The 22,779-nt window shown below is 33.2% G+C and overlaps 1 protein-coding gene across 3 annotated transcripts; it reads right to left on the bottom strand.

Annotated features, from left to right (window-relative positions):
• Nucleotides 1-1,481: 1,481 nt before the first annotated feature.
• LOC7468572 (anthranilate synthase alpha subunit 2, chloroplastic) lies at nt 1,482-8,144 on the bottom strand. 3 transcript variants are annotated; one of them, XM_024609096.2, is made up of 11 exons: nt 7,797-8,144; nt 5,337-5,521; nt 5,068-5,257; nt 4,528-4,679; nt 3,994-4,109; nt 3,651-3,897; nt 3,509-3,565; nt 3,268-3,420; nt 2,991-3,071; nt 2,654-2,740; nt 1,482-2,256 (listed from the first exon to the last, which is right to left on the bottom strand). In XM_024609096.2, exons 1-11 carry the CDS (start codon nt 8,023-8,025, stop codon nt 1,933-1,935), a joined length of 1,821 nt encoding a protein of 606 aa, XP_024464864.1. In that variant the 5' UTR covers nt 8,026-8,144; the 3' UTR covers nt 1,482-1,932. The 3 variants fall into 3 exon arrangements, with proteins under 3 accessions (XP_024464864.1, XP_024464865.1, XP_024464866.1); XM_024609097.2 differs by having other exon boundaries at nt 5,068-5,246; nt 7,797-7,946; XM_024609098.2 differs by lacking the exon at nt 7,797-8,144 and adding an exon at nt 5,638-5,864 and having other exon boundaries at nt 5,068-5,246.
• Between the last annotated feature and the right edge of the window lie 14,635 nt (nt 8,145-22,779).

Below are 22,779 nucleotides of genomic sequence, written 5' to 3'. Positions count from 1 at the left end.
GAAATTTTTATTTTTTAATATTTTTTATAAACATGCTTGCATCAAGAATATTTTTTAAAAATAAAAAAATATTATTTTAATATATTAATAAATATAAAATATATATAAAAAAACAACTACCATATTCCTAAACTACCTCCATTATTATATATAGTGGTAGCTACGTTATCTTATCTGGAGGCTACAAGACTACAAGACGTTCGAATCAAGATTGTCAAAAATATTTTTTTAACATGCATAGAATATACAATATGAACTGAAATTGTAAACTCAAATCATAAAATCATAAAATTATAAGTAAAATATTTAAACTAATTATATATTGATAATTACAGTCAAGTAGTAAATAATAATATAACACAATTAAAATAAAAATAAAATAAACAATACAAATATCCAAATGATTTAAATAAAAATTTATACATGATTTAAATAATTTAATAATACAATACAATATCATTATGTTTATAAAATTTTGTTAACTAAAAATTAAGGGAAGAGAGATGACGTTTGCAGCAATCAAGCAGGAACTTCAAGACATACAGCAGCTAGCAAGTATCAAATATGTTAAAAGAGGAAATCATTAGTTCAGAGAGCAAATACAAAAAAAAAAATGAAGCAAGAAGACAACCGAAACTAATCTGCTTGCTAGCACCCACAGTTTCATTACAATGAACAGGAAACAAGCTCCCAACCGAAACAACAGAAGTTGACACTGAATCACAAATGATGGTTCCAGAACAAAGAATGCCACATCCTAGTGATTTTTTCTTAACACCCAGCAAAATTAATCTTTTGGAGAAGAATACATACCCACAAAACAGGTTAAACGCCATAATAGAAAAGTCATAAGAAAATAATCTTAATAAAAAATGATAATCTGGCTTAGAACTCTAGAAAGAGAGAGAAAAAAGAAAACAAGAAGTTCAACAGTCCAAAACTCGGAACTTCAACATCAAGCATCCAAGCACAGAAAAAGGCTGAAAAGTTGTTAAAAGAAGTACCTGAACCTCATAAAACAAGAAAGAAAAGAGATTTATTTTTTTAAAAAAACAAGTCCCAAATTCTGGAGGATGGATCACAAGCCAAGCTGAAAAAAACACATCATAACATAAGCTTAAACCACTGTGGAGCGTGGAGAGTGAACCACTGTGAAACCAGCTGCGCTGCTGCCTGCTGGTGTTCGTCTGCAGAATTTGAGAATTGAGATTTGGGTAAAGGAAAAAAGGAAAAATGGGGGGTGAGGACTGTGGGTGGAGTGTCAGGGCCCGGGGGAGTCAGGGACAAAGACTCACGTTCAAGGAGTAAGCAAATTTTTGAACTTTTAGTAAACTCCGTAAATCAGTCTGGTTTTACTGGTTTTATTGAGTTTAACTGATTTTAAACGAATTTAACTAATTTTGCTGGTTTTCAAGTTTTTAACCTAATTTTACACGTTATATACTCATAATTTTGACAATAATAGTCCAAACTAATGTAACTGACGAAATCCAGTGCCTTTGATCAACTTAAGAAGAATAAAATTGGTGTTGTGTATCAACAATTTAACCCTATAGTCAACTTGAAATGAGCAAGTAAAAATACCCCGAAGACGAGCACGACCATAGAAACAACAAGCTAACGATGAACACTGACGAACATGGCAGCGACGCGGCCCACGCCCCCATCTATCAATAACACAGTTTGGTCCATTTGGTTGAAGCTGCAGAAACTGGGAACCGGGCTATTCAGTAGCAGGCCGCTTTGAAAAATCAGATTCTTGTTGCCTTTATCATTTCCAGTCCCGACTGTACAATCTGACAGCATTATGGTTTCCTCATTTAACCAAAAAAAAAAGAAAAAAAAAACACTCAAGTCAGTACTCGCACGGATACTACACAGTACATTTCCTTTGAATATAGAAATATTGCAACACAAGCTACAAATTTTAAATCATTTCTTGAGAAATGCTGACTCTGCAAGATCAATGGCACGAGCAAGTGCGGCTGCTTTGTTCTCACACTCTCTCTGCTCGTCTGCAGGATCACTGTCAGCCACAATTCCAGCCCCAGCTTGGAGGTGAGCTACCCATTCTCGACGAGTGTTCACGTCCTTGTATGAATACATTGTATCATAACGAGTACTGGTGGGGAAGACAATAGTCCTAAGAGCAAGGGCGATGTCCATGTCACCGGAAAATGAAATGCCTCCAAATCCACCGCTGTAAGGCCCACGTCTGGTCACTTCCAGCTGATCGATCAATTCCATGGCTTTCACCTACATTCCACCAGAGTTGATAGTGAGAACAAAGAACAATCAACCAACGTGAAGGCTTAAAGTCAAATTTCCTTTCAAGTCAAACCAAGTGCTTTTATGTGAGTCCATGCGGAGTTAAGTAACTTTATACTTTAAAGTTGCACTTATTTTTTAAAGTGTTTTTCATTCAAAAATACATTAAAATATATTTTTTATATTTTTTAAAATTCATTTTTGATATTAGTGCACTAAAACGATATGAAAACATAAAAAAAATAATTTTAAGCAAAAAAGATGAATTTTAGCAAGCCTCCACTTCGGTTGCACTCCCAAACAGTATCTAAGTTTGAATTGAAGACACATCAGCAAAAAGAACATAGACGCAGATATAAGCAGAGGAAAGCTGATTTATATATACCTTTGGTGCTCCGCTCACAGTACCAACAGGCAGTGCAGCACGCAACACATCCCATCTAGTTAGATTATCAAGCAACTCTCCAGTGACCTATAAAGATGAATCAATTAAATGAAAAGGGCTTCACAAAAGAAATGAAGATCCCGACAGTCACCAATAAAAACAAAGAAAAGAACTAGCCAGTTTTTTTATTTGGCTAGAACCAACTTCATTTAATTCATTTTTTATGCATTAGCAGGAATAGCTGATTCATCAAAATGACCTATAAAACATATAGAAGATAACATGTAGATCTACTTACTGCCACCTGCAATCATAGAATGTGATAAGAGATACATACTGTTGAGCTGATGTGCATAACATGGGAATATCGTTCAATATTCATGAGCTTTTCAACTTTCACAGAACCAGGTTTGGAGACCTGCATGAAGGACCAGTCTTCAGCACTGATTTATTGGCACAAGTATAAAATTTTAAGAAAACATTCAGAAACTGCTGCCATGGCTCATTAAATGGAGCATTTAAGAAGCAGTGGTATTTGATACTATTCACACAATTGCATATTCATTTTCTAGTTCATTAACACATTCCATGCATGTAAATTAACAAGAACCAACCTTGCCCACATCATTCCTCCCCAAGTCAACAAGCATAATGTGCTCTGCACATTGCTTTTCATCATTCAAAAGCTCCTTTTCCAACATTAGATCTTCTTTAGGGGTCTTTCCTCTCCTAACAGTCCCAGCAAGGGGTCGGTTTGTAATCTTCTCCTGTCAACAAACATCAAATTCAAGTGAGAAACAAGAAAGATATAGAAAAACAACTCTGATTATTCATCACATTGTTAGTAAGAAATACCTTCTTCACACGTGTAAGAATTTCAGGACTAGAAGCAACCAGTATACATCCTCTAGCCTGATCACAAGAAAAGCAAAAAAATGTCAGATTTTAAAATTGTCAAAAATCTTGGAAAAAATAGTTTAAGGTTAGAAGAGCAAACTTGTAAATATGTCATGTATGGACTTGGATTGACGACCCTCAAAGCTCTGTAAATTTCAAAAGGATCTGCAAATGTCCGACGTTCAAAACGCTGACTTAATACAATCTGGAAAATATCACCAGCCAAAATATGGTCCTTTGCCTGTAACACTGCATCCTTGTATTCTTCACTCGTCATGCTTGAATTCTCCAATTTAGGGCCAAAAAGACGAGTGAACAACTTTATTGAACCTGCAGGTAGCCTTGGTCTGAAATTGAGAATTGAGCTAGAGATTTTAATCTTGAACTTGTACCCTAAGAGGAAAATATAGCATGGCAGAACAAGTGAGAAAAGGATTACTTACGGAGCAATATCATGCACTCTTGATAAGATATTTTCCAGTCGATTCATTCCATCCTCATAGGCCTCCTTGACAGAAGAAAATCGGTCTAATTGCACCCAGTGAATCACACAAGCTTTCTGTGGTCAAGAATATTACAAAATTAATAAAAGAAGAAAAGTATCACCAGAGAAACTATCAAATTAGAAATAAAAAAATTTATAATAAAAAATGACATGACATGTTGCTAGTTTTTTTCTTTTTGATTATGCTTTATGATGGGCATACATGCTTTGTTCCCTGAATTCTGTAATTGAAGTGTAAATATAATTTACTTGGATCCACAAGTTCATACATCTTAGTGCAAGAAAACATAGAGTGCAAAATTTGGGTCAGAAAGGAAGCTTCACCATGAGAAATTGCATTTCATTCAAATGAAAGAAAGGCTCAAATTAAAGAAGAGAAGACACCACAAACATGTCCATGTTTGGAGTTATAGGCAGAATATATGGAAAAAAAGACGGGCCCTGGATCAGTTTAAAAACAATATACAATCACCTTTTCCACGTGATCAAATACAATCACATCATCATAAAGGCCTAAATGGACATCAGGGAGATTCCTATCATCAGGTGGAGCACCAGAGAAAGGCAGCTTTTTCTTCTCTACATACCGCACTGTGTCATATGAGAAATAGCCTACCCATCCACCTATTCAAGAAAGGAGCATATCAACATACTATCACCCTTAGAATAAAGTCAACATAATTTCAAGGCTAAATTAGAGAGGACAACAAGAAAAAATAATTCATGGTCTATATACTCTTTGAAGCATAGAATTTCTCCAGAGAGAACACCTACAGCATGCAGAGAAATATATAGACAGGGACACTACCAAAAAAATTCTCCTTGATTTGTTCCAGACTTAAAGAAAATGTAAAGAAACATGAACAATGAACAATACTTCAAGTGCATAATACAAATGTATCCAAGGCAATTTCGACAAGTTATCCTTCCCGCAAACCAAAACAAGACCTAAGATATACATTGAAATGGAAGATTACAGCACGTCAAGGAGATAATTATCAACTTATCTTACCACAAAATGCTTCTGGAAGCTCGTCAATAAGTTGAGGTTCCCAGCCCTCCATAATTTTTCTAGGAACCTCCATTGGATCCTCCACAATCTCCTCCATCCGACGACCTTCATAATGGTCCATTATTGTAACCATGTTCTCTTTAGCTACAATCTCCATTCTTGGTTGAGCTCCTACGACACTATATCGCCCCTAGCACAAATATAAGGACTGAAATTACATAAAAATGCATTTTGACATGTATAAAAACAGCAAAAGTTGAAGGTCATACAATTGTGGAAGCATCCAATCCAGGCTCAACTGATTCAAACAAAAAGCTTGGAGCATCTCTATCATCTTCCCTAACCAGACATCGGTAAGCAAGCACTGGAGTTAGGTGATCTGAGAATATATATCGGTATAGAGGAATTAAATTCCCATTCTTTGAAGCTTCTTGAAATCTTGCTACTTGGTTATCTGAAAAAAAATTCAAACAAAATACTTAGCACTCGCTTTTTATTTTTATTTTTTTGAAGAAAAATGATGATGATACATTAACTCAATAAATAACTAGTACAGCGAGTAGTCGGTACATCGTTGAGTATGGAAAACTGGATGAACTTCCATCCAATTAATACAATCAGTTATTAGCTTGCCTAGCCAAAAGATGAGCAGCTCTGCTGCGGGAACCAGGAGCAAGGATAATATGCAATGAAGACACCTTCTGAGAATAACACAAAATCTTCCAATGAATGAGCCTTGACCACCTTGCATGGATGCCTTTAATCAGATTCAAGGATTAGATCTAGAAAACCACAACCTGCAGCAAAACCAAATCCTCCTTAACAGAACAAGCTTCGATAACAGATGGACCCAAGACAGAGGCTTTTATAAAGTGACCTTCCTTCCATAAGTTCACATTGAAATTTCTAAAAAAAAAAAACACCACCACCTCCACTTCTGCTAGACTTGAAAACAGTATCATCGACATTTATCTTCTTATAAGGATCTGAAGGAGGCTGCCAACACTGGACAGCAGATAAATGATTCCTTACTGATTGAGAGTGAACCGTTCCATGAAACTCAGCAAGATAAGAAGCTGTGAATATCATGGTGGATGGAGGGGTCTTTGACATGTTTGGCATGGGGTAAATTATTTTGATTCCCCCAAATAACCCAAAAGATAAATATATATATATATATATATATATATATATATATATATATATATATATTCCAACAAAACCTGAATCTGCAGGAAGAGTTACGGTCAATCAAGAGCATAAAAATGAGCAGGCACCCTCCCCAGAGATGAAACCAATCAAGTAGCTCTTGCATGACCACATTCAAAAAACGCATGAACAAGGGACTCATATGCTATTCCACACAGGCTACAACAAGAACCAGCATTAATACCCTTCCTGCATAAAGCTTATACTGTTGGAAGAATACCGTGACAGAACCCCCATAAGAAAAGTTTGATCTTGTTAGGCAGCTACAAATCCCAAAATCTTGTCAATAGAAAAAGCTCGATTACCTTCCCCTGAGCACCATTCGCAAACACATTGATGCATGATAGGCACTGCTCACAGTGAAGATGCCTTTGGAATTATGAGCTTGCACCATCTTCCTCACATTGTGTGCTCATAGGGATTTGACAAATTATAACAGCTTTGTGAAGTGAGAAAATTGGTCTTATAAGGTAGAGATCCCACACATTCCCAAACATATAAAATTTTCACTGGGGAAACCGCTTTAAAATACTAAGGATTTAGCAACCATCGATCCTCCAGAATCCAAATATTGCATCCATTACCAATCCCCCAAATCAAACCAGCTTCAAGAGCCTCATGACTTGTACTCCTTAAGTGTCCAGGATTTGCAATTAACAATTATGCACGAGGAAAATATTTTCTTTGAACCCAAACACACAGTGGAAAGGGTTTGTCAAAATCCTACACCCTTGATTGGCTAAAAGCCTCAAATCAAAAGTTTCCAAATCCCTGTAACCCAAGCCAACACCTTTTTCTGGGGTATAAGGTGTCTCCCCTGACAGCCATAGATGTCCCTAGCATCTGAATTTGGCCTCTACCATAAATTATCAAAGGCGAAAACAAGACCAGGGCCCACCCCAATTCTCATGCACAAGAAAATGAAGAAATATATGCAAGCAAATGAATTAATGCATGCACACACATGGTGTGTAGACAGCTTATTTTGATTTACGAGAAGCATTGCCTTAAAACCTTTAGGTTTCTGAGAAAATAGTAACAAAAAGAAGACACAGGGACCACTGGTTATTTGATTTTCCACATCCTGTACTCTCTTTACTTGGACCTAAGTACTTGTGCTTCACTCAGCATTGCAAAATTGGATTTTGATCAAATTAAAAATCAATAAATTATATTCTCTTTTGAAGCCCCGGCAATTTTAAGCAAACAGGATGTAAAATTGAAAATTTCGATTTATCTTCTTTTCTATTGCCAAGATTAATGTCTCAGAAACCAAACAGAACTTAGATTGACATAATCGACTAACCTAGCATATAAACTTTAACTTGTGTTGAGAAAATCAACTTGACATGAAACAAACATACCGAAGTTTCCAATCTCATTCCTTTCCTTCATTTCTTGACGACCAAACAGTACAATTCATTGTCTTTTCCACTTGTATTATTTTGTTCACACACAAACACAACACAAAAATAGCTAAAAGGAACACAATTCAGAAAGTGAAAATGAGAATAAAGTACCAAGTGTTGAAGCTGAGCATTTTAGAGTACAGCCATGCGATCTTGAACCAACGAGATCAAGAGACCTTGAGCTTGACCTTGAAAGTCTAACGTTGAAATTAACAGAGGAAGCTGCAGGCAAGCGGAAACTTAGCGGAAGCAGACGATGAGTGACGGCTAGGGTTTTGTCCATGGTCTTCAAAGAGAATTTGTTAGGGAGAGAAAAGGGAAACTGAGAGACTTCGCACATTGCGGCAGAGAGAGCTCAAAGTACTGTGCTTGTCAATGTGATTGCGCCTTTCTTCTAATTTTGATTCCTAGCAAGTTTGAATTGAGATATGTGAGTGTTCCTCGTGAAAGGAAGGCAAAAACAAACTTCTTTCATTTTGGGCTACTATTTATATATAGTTTGGGTGAGTTTTGGGCTTGGCTATATTTGGTAAGAAAGAAAACCCTAATTATGGTAGCCCATTAAAATGGGCTAAAAGTTTACCCTAAATCATGGTAATAATGAGAATCAAATGTGCCTCCTAATTTCAAGTAGGAAATTTTTTATATTTCCATAATGTTTTTTATGGTATCTGTCTCGACATGGCTGGAATGGAAAATTAAATTGAAATTTATTTATTTTCTATATTATGATACTACTATATATTTAATTGATATATTATCTCCTTTCAAAATTAAGCTATATGTCCATTTACGAAAAAGAAAAAAGCAGGATTCATTTGTTTAATACTATTTTTTAAAAAAATATATATATTATTTTTTATTGTTTGGTTACTTTAATAAAACTACTTGAAAATTTGATTATTATCTGTATATATATGTAAAATAAGTGTTAAAATGGAAAAATAGAAGAAGAATAGTTCAGGGATTGAGTACATGATTTAGTATCTGATTGGAAGTGTGCTAGAGATTGTATTTCAAAATGTTTTTTATTTGAAAATGTATTAAAATAATAATTTTTTATTTTTTAAAATTTATATTTAACATCAGTACATTAAACCAATCAAACAAATAAAAAATAATTTGAAGCAAAAATAATTCAAAAATAACTAAATGATGGTTCAACCACAACACCTAACAGATGCTTAAGCATATGGATTGTCTTGTCATAATTTTTCATCTCTTGATAATTATAAGTTTATTTATTTATTGTAAAATATTTTTTATTGATCAATTTTTTTTTAATTTACCTAACTTGATTTTAGTTGAAACAAACAGTTAGATATGGAATATTTACAAACATAACCTAACATATGGGACGTTGACCTTCTTTTCAACCATATATTATCCTTGCATATTTTATGCTTTAATTGGTTGTTAAGATACTAGAAAGAAAAAAGAAAAAAAATAAAGAAATTACATGTTACGATAAACTCATACATAATATGGTTATGTTTATGATGATATCTTAAAATCTAAGATATATAAATAGTAGGCTATTTAGTGTTTGGATAGTGGTTAATCAATATGTTCAAATAATTAAATTTCTTCTCTTTAGACTAAGGAATTCCAAGTTAATAATAGAAGTTTGAGTATCTGTAAAAACAGTCTCAACTGAGAAAACTTAAAAACATTCTAAAGATAAAGTCGGTATATTTATGAGAAAGATAATAAATGACTTAAAAAAGCCTTGAATTCAAGAAATAAATATGTTTGTTTTTTAGTTTTAAAATGGTTAATGCTCTGAAATTTATATAAGTTTATTTTAAGAGATAAAAAGTTCTGAACTCTTACCTGGATGGTTCAGGGGATATTTATACCCCCTTAACCTTATCGTTTTTAGATCAATGGTTCAGGGGGTATTTATATCATCTCTTACATGTACATCTCCAACCCTTAAAAAATTCATAGGAAAATTTTAAATGACCAACAGACCAATATGGATCATCATGGGTCCAACGCCCATAGTTGGAAAACATATATCTCCAATACTTAGAAAATTCTTTGAAAAAAATTTAAATGACTAACATACCAACATGAGTCAACACGAGTTCAAAGCTCATGGTTGGGAAACATATATCTTTAATACCTGAAAAATTTTCTTAAGTGACCAAAAGACTAATAGGGTTAAACGTCCACGTTGCCCCCTACCTGGGATAGAAATGGATTCTTTGTGTTAGGTAGTCTATAGGTTGTTGAGACCCGTGACGTTGGATAATAAGGTATTTTTTATAGTTGGAACTATTGTCTTTTGAGAGATCGCATATTAATCCCTTGGAGATTACCCTCAGAGAGAACACATATCATCCAATAAAACTTTGTAGGTGTTACTGTCCTAAGAAAGACCACATATCAATCCCTTAAAGATTGCCCCTAGGAAGAACATATATCATCCCTAGGGAATTTGTGAGGGCTACTGACTTGAAAGACACCACGTATCAATCCCTTGGATATTGCCCTTAGGGGGAACACATACCATCCCTTTATATTTTGAAAGGGCTACTGCCTTGAAAGAGATCACATATCAATCCCTTAGAGACTGTTGTTGGGGAGAACACATATCATCCCTTAGAACTTTATAAGGGTTATTGCCTTAAGAAAGACCACATATCAATCCATTGAAAATTGCCTTCAGAGAGAACATATATCATCTCTTGAGACTTAGAAACCGTTTAGGAACGCGGTGCAAACCGCATTCCTAAAAAAATCAATTTTTTTTTTGCTAAAATTTAATATTGTTTGTATGTTTTGGATCGTTTTGATGTGCTGATGTCAAAAATGATTTTTAAAAAATAAAAAAAATCATTTGCATGCATTTCGGCATGAAAAGTTATTTGAAAAGCAACCGTTACCACACTACCAAACATACTCTTATATGTATACACAATGATAAAGAATTGAAAATATTCATATATGAAAATATACATTCATATTTACAATGATACATTTTGAGGTGGTCTGAATATCAAACGTGAAGGAAATTCTTCCTTTCCATATCTTGTAAATTATAAGTATTGGCTTCGATCACTCTTATGACTTGGAAGGAACTATCCTATTTTGGAGCTAGTTTACCCTTACTCTCTCTGTTTTCCGTAGCCTCTAGTTTTCTGAGTAGCAGATCTCCAAACTAAAATTTTTTATTCTTGACCTTGGTGTTGTGATACTGGGTAACTCTAAACTTATAAACTTTATTCTTAACTGCAACTGTTAGATATGATTCTTCTAGGAAGTCAAGATTGGTCATAAGACCTTATTCATTGTCTTCTAAAGTGTAGTAAAATACCTGGTGGCTTGGACATTTAATTTCAATTGAGATCATAGCTTTTGTATTGTATACGAGGAGGAATAATGTTTCACTAGTAGATATTTTCTCATATTGACTTAGTTTTTTTATCTTTTATTTTTTTTTAAGTGCATTGAACAAGACTTTGTTATTCAGTTAAACTTGATCATTTATCCAAGGGTGTGATACCGAGAAGAATCAATGATCGATATGAAGCTTCTGACAATATTGAAAAAGTTAAGAAATATTTCATGTGAATATAGGTTATAAATATAACTATCTCACATGAAAAAATTAAGAAATATAGGTTATAAAAAACATAAAAGGTTAAGTATTCACAAATTAATTTCATATTATCTGGGTTTATTAAAAAAAATATATAAAAAAGGGTTAAGTCTCACCTGGGCTAAGCCGAATTATTGAGGTTTGGTCAGGTTAATTGCAAGTATGAATTTTGACTATTTAAAACTCGATCAAAACCCTAGATTGCTCGGGTTCAAGGTCAATCTGTCAGGTCAAGCCAAGTTATATATATATATATATATATATGATTTTAGAATTGAAAATATCTTTATTGAGGTTTTTAAAATATTTTAATGTATTTTTAAATAAAAAAATATTTTTAAAAATATTTTTTAAAAAATTATAAACACATGGAAGTAAATTTTACACAGTCACCCCGATGACCGAAAAATACAGCCAATTTAACTGAAGAATACTTGTTAACCTTGTTAAGTTAACCAACTGAAAATCAGCTTTGAACCGGGTTAATTTAAAGCTGATTTTTTTTTTACCTGGCTCAAGTGAACCAATAAAATTAAGTTTAATAACTATAATCAAGAGTATAATAGCTTCGAGGAATTACTTAAGCCGCCTCATTGGCATTTTTTATTTCCATTTACCATAAAGAAATATACAGTTGCCATGCATCTGCGTTCTTATTAAGATGCATCGGAGGAACAACATTTAACCGTAAGTGGGCAAAGGCACACCCAAACGTTAAAGGTTTTTGCAATTTAGTCCTAAAATTGAATATTTTTAATTACACTCTTCAGTTTAGGGTTTATTTTATATGAAATACGTGCTTTGCACCCCCGGAAAAAAAAAAAAAAAAAAAAAAGAGCTTCGCAGCTTTCCCTCTGTTATTAAGTGGGGAATCAGAAGCACAATCTTTATTTTATATCTACAATTAAAGCATAATAATTAAGCTCAACCAAACATTAATTAAAAATTATTATATAAAAGCCACTGAGTAATCAAGCAAAAACCTCTTGGATTCCAATTTGGTTTCTCGCTGAAATTATTTGACATTTTTTTCTTCACTGGTGATTTCCATTTCTTTTCCATTTAACTTGCATACTTGTAAAATGAAGTTCTATTAAAAGCTAACATTAGTAGGTGTGTTGGGGCTCGAATCAACGCATCGCCGAGGAGATTTCTTCTTCAAAGGAGAAGAAATCGGACTCTCATGGATCACTAGATCTGCATTAGATCTTAATCCCCGTTTCCGAGGAGTAGATTCACCGTTGGAACGGGAGATCTCCTCGGATTTGACGGCCATGATTGAAGACTTGAAACCTGCGATGGACGGAATTGGTAACTGAGTTTGCGTGTTCGCCGTTATATCTGGTGTTGATGGATAAATAGACAGTAGAGAGGAGGGTTTTTGGTGGGCTAGTGAAATTATTTTCGCGGGAAAGGTAACCGTAACAAATTCGTCTCCCGCGCATGTAACTGTTACCTTTTGAATCAATTCGTGTTTGGGCTGGATTCTGTGGATTTAAATGTTTTACTTGGGCCTCAGTGAGGCCTGATAAGAAACCACTCCAATCATCCATGCTATCATGCTTTACAATTAGGCCCGTTTGAAGTTGAGGTTGGGCTACAGTGATAGCAATGGAGATCTGTAGCCTTGAGGATGCATCTTCTATCTTTACAAAGGATTTTTAGTTTTTATATTCGTTTTCTTTTATATTAAAAGAAATTTGTTTTATCGGCGGCAAGACTTTAATAGACGTGTATTAAAAAATTATAAATTAGGAGTGTGGGTGTTTTAGTGTAGCACTGGATGTAGTTTGTTGTCTATTGTTTTGGTAATTATCATTTTGCATTTTAATTTTTTATTTTTAAAGTTGAGGATATAATAATTTTTTCACGTGATAAAATGGTTTTTTGTAAAATTTATTGGGGGTATTTTAGCATATTACTTTTTTTTATCTTTTACAATATAGTGATTGAAATACCCTTCAAAACATAATAAAATTGTAACTTAAAAACATAATAAAATTTTACAATCATTCCAAGGGCTTTATTGACTTTTCCTTTTTCTAATGCACAATAAAAATACTTGATTGTCCTCTACATAGTTTTTATAGCTTTGTTTCAAGGTCTTTTTTCTATTTTTACTTAAGTTTTTTTTTTGTTATCTTTACGATGAGCGAGCTAGAGGTTGTTTTATCTTTTAACATAAATATAGTATTATTAAAGTTAAAAGTTGCTAGGCGTGTACCAACACGCAGAGGTGCGTCGTCTCCATCTACCTTATTTGATCGGCATGTGAGACGTATTATGATGGCTTTACCCCCACATTCCATGACGATGTTAAAAAGTGTTGGATGTCCTCTTCAAGGTGATACAACGTATTTGGACAATAGAGTTACGGTTGGCCTTTGATCGAATTTTTTCTTCTTCGCTCACCTTTCTCTTTCCTTTTTTTTTTTGTTAGACTTTAATTCCATATTTTGAGTCTATTTTAGCTTCCAATATGATCATTATTTTATTGATTGTTGATTGTTTTGTTTTGTTTTGTTTTGAATCTTTTTTTTTTCAATTGCATCCCACATATTTGATTCAATTTAATTTTTCAAAATTTGATCTTTATTGTATTGATTTTTTATTGTTTTATCCTCACTTTTTTTTTTATTTTTTTCAATTTCAATCCTTTGAGTCTATTCTAGCTTTTAATTTGGTCCTTATTATCTTAATTGTTAATTGTTTTGTTTTGAATCTTTTTTTTTCAATTGTGTCCCTTGGCTTTTAATTCAAGTTATTCATTTTTTAATTTGGTTTTTATTGTTTTGATTTATTTTTATTTTATCCTCAATTCTTTTCTATTTTTTTCAATTTAATCCACCAACATTCTATTTAATTTTATTTTTGTTTTAGTTTTTACCCTTGTTCTTTTGATTATTATTTTTTTGTTATTTTTTTCAGTTTCATCTTTTAATATTTTTTTATACTGGGGGTTTAGTTTCATTATTTTTTCATGTTTGCTTTTTATAATTAATCCCAATCTCATGGACTGAGTGATAGTTTTTAAAGATTAGCATCGGTTGACTCCAGTTTTTTTTAGGTATTTTTTTAATTATTCTTTTGCCTATTTCATCATCCATCATTATGTTGTTTGAGAATTTAATTTCATTAATTTTTTTAGTTTTTTTATGAGGTTATTAAAGTTTCATGTTTAATATTGTAGGTTTTATAGGTTAACATGTATTGATTTAAATTTTTATTTTTTCACCGTTATTTTATTTAACATTAAAGTTTATTTTTCATTTTTGTCCAATAGATGGCTGGCCTGTTAAACATACCTATTTATGAATGGACCATGTGTCAAGGTCCAAGAGCACGTGCGACCTTTTTCTCTCTCTCTCTCTTCCCCCGTAGTTGCGTCCTTTCATGTTTAGCTTACTTGGAATTTAGATACTTCATTTTCTTTTTTATTTTCTACATTATTGTCATACTATTGATGTTGGCTTCAAAAAAAGATACGAGTGAGTTTTTTTAAAAAATGCTCATTAAAAAATATCATATAATTTGTTGTAACCCAATTTTGGATCCACCAAGATTTTCTCAAATGTTATTTTATTTCTATTATTATTTATAAAAATCCAAAAAAATTAAGAAAAAGGAAAATTCAAAAATATATTTTTCTCGAGTCAACCGCATCTTTCCATAAGAACCGATTCCACCGGGTCAATACAGGTCAAACCATGTCGGCCAAGTAAAAAATGAGTTTTCGGGTCAAAACCGAGTCCACCGAGTCAATACGGGTCAAAACATGTCGACCATGGTAAAAAATGAGTTTCAAGCCGTTTCGGGTCAAAACCGTCATTTTCGGTCAAAACCGAGTCCACCGAGTCAATACGGGTCAAACCATGTCGACCAGGGTAAAAAATGAGTTTCAGGCCGTTTTCGAGTCAAAACCGTTATTTCTGGTCAAAACCGAGTTCACCAGGTCAATACGGGTCAAACCATGTCGACCAGGGTAAAAATGAGTTTCAGGTCATTTTTGGTCAAAACTGTTATTTTCGGTCATTAAAATTGATTTTTAGCGGTTGAGACGGGCTTTTTCTAATACTGAATTGAGTTTTTAATTTTACCTATATAAATATATATTATTATACATAATAAAAAAATAAAAATAAAATAAAATAAAAAATTTTGTCAAAGGAGCAGGTGCACCGAAAGCAAGTGATCCATTTTTTCTTCAAAGCAAATCGGTGGTGATTTGGACGTCCCTGTCATTTGCTATAAATAGCCAGTGACAGTGCGCCAGTGAAGGGGGAAGAAGAAAAAAAAAAGAAAAGAAGAGAAAGAACTGATTTGATACTGTTATATTTTTTTTAGTTTTTCTTCACGAGAGTAGGATATTGTTTTAAAAAAAAACAATTTGAAAAATACAAAATATATACCGACACATCTCAGCCCTTGAAATATTCCAAGATTTGATCCCGTTGCGCCACGTCATCCGGTGTACCGAGCTTTCGATGCACCGCGTCACACCCGATCAACCTCCGTTCATCCGGACCGTCCGATCAACCTGCAGATCGGGCCAATCACAGCCGCACGATCTTTCCATCAGAGATCCAACGGATCACAGGCCTCAGCTGCACCGGTGTACCGTTCTAGCGTTCTCACCGTAGCGTAACCCAGAGCATCTCTCTCCTCTCGCCGGCGACTCCCTCTCTCTCCTCCGATCTCCCATCTCCGGCCATCTCAAGCTTCCAAAACACCACAGAAAGGTCGCTATCCTCATATAAAGCGAAACCCCGACTGGTTTCAGCGTTGTCTCCGCCCTATTTGGCCGGAAAAGGGTCGCGATCGTCGGCTGCCACCGAAGCTTCAAGTCGTCGATTCTCGCTCATCAGCCATCAACGACCGTCAAGACCACCACCATAAGAATCCTCAACATCAGATCTACCAGGATCGACCATCGGTTGGCCAGAAATCTCGCCGGAAAATCTCCCCGCCGCCAACAGTAGCCGCGCGTGTGCCACACGCGCCGCCAGTGGCATTTTCGCAATTTTCAGAGAAATTCGAGGGTATTTCAGTATTTTACCTATACAGTGACACTCAAGTAATGTTTTGGGTTTCTACTGATATTTTTGATATTTTTTTCATATATAAATGTTTGTAAATTTTCTTGCATGTTGTAAAAAAATACAAAAACCAAAGTCGACACGTCTTTTTTTTTAAAAAGGACCGATGTCAAAAATGTAAATACCAAATATGGATTATGTCCATTATTTCTTTTGGTAATCCAGACGTAATTCTCCTTTTAGGGTTAAAACGTCATATTTTAGACGAGTCTCCTAATTTTTAGGGACTGATAATATTTTTAACGCGTCTCCTATTTTTAGTGACCGACGTTAACCATTTGAAAAAAAAACAAATTACCAATAAACCCAAAATATAATGGATTATATCCATTATTTCTTTTGGTAACCCAGACGTAACTCTCCTTTTTAGGGACAAACGTCAATATTTTAGACGAGTCTCCTAATTTTTAGGGACTGATGTCATTTTTAACGTGTCTCCTATTTTTAGGGACCGACGTTAATCATTTAAAAAAAGAATTACAAATAAGCCCAAAATATAATCGCATTTGAATCAAACAAAAAACACACAAGTAAGGGTAACCTTTCTATTGAAAGGATGTTTTAAGGGTGGTGTCTACCTTCCCTTAATCATAACTAACCCCGTACCCGAATCTCTGGGACCAGTGTCTAATTTGGGATTTCTAGTTCCCCCAAATTACTAGATGGCGACTCCAATAAAATCTTTGTTTCTCCCAATCGAGAAAAAAACCCTTTTTGTTAAATAAACAAAAAAACGGGAGCCGTCGCCCGACGTCGTGTATCGACATAATTTATAATCTAATCTTATAGAATGCATAAATTAAATTTTTTGATGTAATCATGCATAATTTAACAAATATTTCTACACCTTTGAAAAAATAACTAAGGAAAAATAGTAAAAACTTAGTGATACGTCCTTCAAAGTAAATGAGCTAATCTCATAGATCGTGTCTAATGTTAAAGAAAAATCTCTTAGATGAAAGTCAATTCTTAATTTCAATTCAAATTAATAGGAGTTAAGCACAAATTATAATAGGTTTTTGTAAATAGATCCGCACAGCATGCGGGCCTATTTGCTGGTTAATGACTGATCATAATTTGATCTAATTGTATCTATATCAATGCTTTGTATTATAATATTTTTTTTATTAAAGAATAACTCAATTTAAAAAATAATAAGAGTATGAATGAAGCATAATTCAACTTCTACATCAGGATAAAAATTTTAAACAACTTAGTTTTTTTTAAAATGGATTAATATGATATTAGAGACAATTTACTTATTTTATATTAAAAAAATAACATGTAATGTATATTTTAAATGAAAACTTATATTGTCGATACACGACATCGTGGGACACCAACATTTTTTTCAGTATTTAAAAAATAAATTTGGGGAAAATAAAGATTTTATTGGAGTCTTTATTTAGTAATTTAAGAGAACTAGAAATCCTAAATTAGATACTGGTCTTAAAGATTCAAGTACTGAATTAGTTATGATTAAGGGAAGGTTGACATCACCCTTAAAACATCTTTTCAAGTGAAAGGTTACTCTTACTTGTGTTTTTTTTTTAATTTGATTCAAATGCTATAATATTCCGAGCTTATTTACAATTTTATTTTTTAGGGTTAACGTCGATCTCTAAAAATATAAGACACGTCAAAAAATGATATTGGTCCTTAAAAATAGAAGACTCGTTAAAATATTGACATTTTAACTCTAAAAAAAGAGTTATGTCCACGTTGAAAGGGGGGGGGCATAATCCATATGTATTTTTAAAATTTTGACATTAGTTTTTTTTTTAAAAAAAAATTGACGTGTTGACAAATAACGTTTATACCCGAAAATGAAGATTATGTTGGAATAACTAAAAATATAGGCATAACCCATATTTGAGAAATGGGCTTTAGACTTGCGCACGACAACGAGATAGACTAGGTGTTGGACCCATGTCGTTATTATTTTTTATATTTATTTTGGGTATTTTACAAAATACAATAAAATAAAATAAAATACCTTTAGAGGCCTCCCAAATTACCAGAGTGTAACTGGCTAGGAAAAAGACCGAAATACCCTTGAACTTATATGGAAATTATGAAAATACCCTTGTTGCATGTTTAGCTCAAATGCGACCATTGTTGGAAGGGGTGGTTTTTTTGGCGATATTACAGGACAAAAAAGGCAGAATCTGATAGATCTCAATGAGAGGATTCCAATGGTGATGGTCTTGTTGTTCGTGGATGGACGAGGAGATAGAATCGATGGTCTAAAGCTTCGGCTGGTCGAAGGTAATCACAACCTTTTTCCAGCGCGATATGGTGTCGACGACAATGAAGACTACCTAGGGTTAGCTCGATGTGAGTATAGAAGTCTTTATGTGGTGGTTTCGTCGTGAGATGTTGTGGAAGTTGGGAGATCTAATAAGAGAGAGAATCGTCGAGATGAAGAGCGGGATATTTTAAGAAGTGCTTCGGTGCGAACGCAAGCATGGTAATCGGGTGCACCTGGAGCTGGTAGACCATTAGATTACTTCTAAATTGATCCCTATGTTGTGTTTGGCTTGATGTGAAAATTGATCTAACGGTTTTGATTGATAGATATTTGCTTCAATGTAATAAGATGCATTAGATGCTTAGAATACCGAGTGACGTGGAAAAACAGGATCAAGGGACATATTTCTTAAAGACTATGATGGATTTATGTTTTAATTCAGTGTGGTAAGCCTTGTTAGATTAAATTCAGTTAGGGGTTTAGATTTAATTTTTACAACATCAACTAGTTGGCATATTTTTGGTATTTATTTAATTATTTTTTTAAGTCAATATCTTACTAAGGTGAAGAAAAACTAAATAAACATGAATAGTATCTTTCATTTCTTAACAGTCGTATTACATTCATCCTTCTTTTTTTATGCCAACTTTGCACTGTCTTTTATAACTAGTGGTTAAAAGACATAATATTTATATCTAGGAGATATGACACATAACATCTCAAACAAAATTTTCACATGCACCAACTACTCGTTGAAAGAAAAAAATTGGATGAACACATCATACATAATAGAGCCCCTTTAGAGAAAGTCTTCTTCATTATGTAAATCATCTTTATCTATCATGATCAATAATAAAGCCCCTTCAGAGAAAGTCGTCTTCACTATATACGGGCCCTCATAGCTTGGTGCCCACTAGCTTTAGTCTTTACTTAGTAATGGTAAGATTTTTCCTAGTACAAGATTCCTCTTTTTTGAAATCCCGGTCAGATATTCCGGTCATATGCTTTGGTCATCCTTATTTAGTATAACTAGTGATGGCAAATTGCAGCTAATCTCTTATCACTTATCATGTTTAGTTGCTCATATTTCATTTTAGTCCATTTAGCTTCTTTTAGTTCAGATTCTACTAGCACTTTTGGAGATGAGATTTCTACTTTTAGAGAAGAGATTTCTACTTTCAAAGGCATTACCGCTTCCATCTCAAATACCAATGAGTAACGCGTAGTTCCAGTATATGAAAATTGATCTGATAGTCTTGATTGACGTATATTTGCTTCAATGTGATAAAATGCACTGGATTCTTGGTACATCGACGTAGCAAGACAAGATCAAATGACAAATTTCTTAAGGGATGTGATGGATTTGAGTTTTAATCTAGTGTGCTAAGCTTTATTATATCAGATCCAATCAAGGGTTCAAAACTAATTACTATTACATCTATCGGGTGACATTTTTTTTAAATTGTTTTTTTAAGTCAATATCCTACTAAGGTGAAGGAAAAAAAAATGCACTTCTTAACTGTCCATATTACATTCCTCATCCTTTATTTTCCTATAATAGCCGGTAGTAAAGAGACGCAACATTTATATCCATGAGACACTGCAAGAGACATAGATCATCTTGATGAAAATCTTCACCTGCATCAACTACTCCATTAAAAAAAAAAAACTTTGGTGTTATTAATTTTTGTTTTATTATATATAATAATAAAGATATATACAAGTAAAATTTAAACTAAAAAAAAACTTGTTTCAATCGCTACAAATCAATTTTGATTACAAAAAATTCATTTCAAACACCAATATTTTTCAACTAGTATAACTCGATGGACCCGGTTTTGAATGAAAATAATGGTTTTGACCTGAAATAGCCTGAAACTCTTTTTTTTTATCTCGGTCAACATGGTTTGACTTATATTGACCTAGTAGACCCGATTTTGATCGAAAATGACGATTTTGACCCTAAACAACTTGAAACTCATTTTTACATCGGTCAACATGGTTTGACCCAAATTGACCCGGTGTGATTTGTTTTAACCGAAAATGATATTTTTGACTTGAAATTGCCTGAAACTCATTTTTTATCCCGGTCGACACGGTTTGATCCTTATTAACTCGGTGAACTCGGTTTTAATGGATAAAAGGCGGCTGACCCGAGAAAAATATATTTTTGAATTTTAAATTTTTTCTTAATTTTTTGGATTCTTCTAAATAAAAATAGAAATAAAATAACATGTGAGAAAATTTTGGAGAATCCAAAATTGAGTTATTACATATACTATGATCTTTTATTTGATAGAAACAAAAATAATTTACAATACATCTATTCTACATATGTACATATTAGTAGATAATTTACATGTTACATTTGTTGTCACATAGCTTTAGCAAGATTAATTATTTTATTTAATTTCTAAAAATAAAGCAACCGTTCATATATATATATATATATATATATAAATTAACATCAATGAAAGAAACAAAAAACAAGTTCCCCGGGTAAAACAAAATGGATCGAATTCCATTGCATGAAACCCAAGCGACAAAACTTTATCTTTTTTGTTCATATATAATAGCAGTATCCTGTTTATATACAGAGCAACTAAGGTTGTGGGTATCAATCGATGTGAAGAATATCAATAGAAAGGAAACCTTTGTCACAAAAATTCGTTGGCTCTCACAAGCAGAGCATACTTAAATTAACAACGTAACCACTTGAATAATAATTATCATTTATATTTTATGAAATAAAAATTATTCTCACGTGCAAAATAAAAATTGTCTAAGAACAGCCCTCCTTATCAAACATATATAAAAAATAAAATATTTTTTAAATATTTTTAAAAATCTCATTTATAATTTTATAAAAAGTCACCATTCTTATTAAGCGGCTATGCTCGCAAGTGAGAATTTGTAATTTATATTTTGTATGGACTTGAATGGCCATGGCTCTTGAACAGTACTAGTGGTGTGTGGGATATCAAACCATGGCCAAGGAACCACCATCTGTGGCGTGTGGCCACCTTACAACGACACGGTGGAAACGATCAATTCATGTCGAAACGCCCACCTCAATATATAAGATACTTTTCCTGCTCTATACACGCCTTAATTACAGAAATCAAAAACCCTTTTGTGCTCGACGTCCTCACGACACCGAACACTAGATGGTATGGAATTCCATCGGGTCGGAAAACCCCTCCTCTTCCATAACCGAATAGATCATGAGTTTTTACCCGTTTTCGTGGAAGAAAATTAAATTCCCTCCGTTATAATTATCATCCTTGCTTATGATGGATATTCTTGATTGTTTTTATCACAGAACCCCGTTAATATATTTTTTTAAATCTAAAAATCCTAAAATAAAAGTTTTCATACTAAAAAAAATCGAAACCCTGCGAATATTGTGATGAGTTTTTTTTTATATATAAAAGATTTTTTAAAAGGGGATTTCGTGATTATCCACTGCAGTTAATTATTTACCTATATGGTTAAGAAATATCTGTGCTCATAAAATATTAAAAAAAACATTTAAATTACATAATTTTCGATCTCTTGTGAGCTAGCTTCTAGCTAGACCATATAGAGACTTGAACAAGAAATGTAAGGTGTATAGCCTAAAAATTATTTGGTTCTAAAAACAATACGTGAGTATTTTTTTTTAAAAAAAATCATTAAAAAATATAAGATAATTAATAATCTATTATATTTTATTTTTTGTAATGTGCATAATTTAACAAACATTTTTTCACCTTAATTTGTAAAAATAACTAAAGAAAAAACTAAAAAATATTACCCTTTTGATATGTCCTTGAGAGCAAATAAGCTAACCTCGTAGATGGTGTCTAATGAGGCCAGATCAGTCAATTCTTAGTTTCAATTCAAATTAATAGGAGTTCAGCATAAACTGAAACAGATTTTTGTAAATGGATCCGCACAGCATGCGGGCTTACATTTGATGTGTCGTAGCTTTAATTAGCAGGATAATTAACTATTTAATTTAGTCTCTAAAAATATAGCAACCGTTCATTAAATATATATAATTAACGTTATGATACAGGCAATGACTTGGAGTGAAAGAAACAAAAAACAAAGTTCCCCGGGTAAAACAAAAATGGATGAATTCAAGCGACAAAAACT

Source organism: Populus trichocarpa, chromosome 9 (genome assembly GCF_000002775.5).
Source record: "Populus trichocarpa isolate Nisqually-1 chromosome 9, P.trichocarpa_v4.1, whole genome shotgun sequence".
NCBI lineage: Eukaryota > Viridiplantae > Streptophyta > Magnoliopsida > Malpighiales > Salicaceae > Populus > Populus trichocarpa.
The sequence above is the reverse complement of the archived record's forward strand: the minus strand, read 5'-3'. Positions and strand labels throughout refer to the sequence as shown.

Coding starts and splice junctions, on each gene's coding strand:
- LOC7468572 (XM_024609096.2), bottom strand. CDS start 8,025: ATGTGCGAAGTCTCTCAGTTTCCCTTTTCTCTCCCTAACAAATTCTCT. Junction 5,522..7,796: donor ATGCTCAGCTTCAACACTTG/GTACTTTATTCT, acceptor ATTTTTTTTCAG/ATAACCAAGTAGCAAGATTT. Junction 3,898..3,993: donor AGAGTGCATGATATTGCTCC/GTAAGTAATCCT, acceptor TCTCAATTTCAG/ACCAAGGCTACCTGCAGGTT.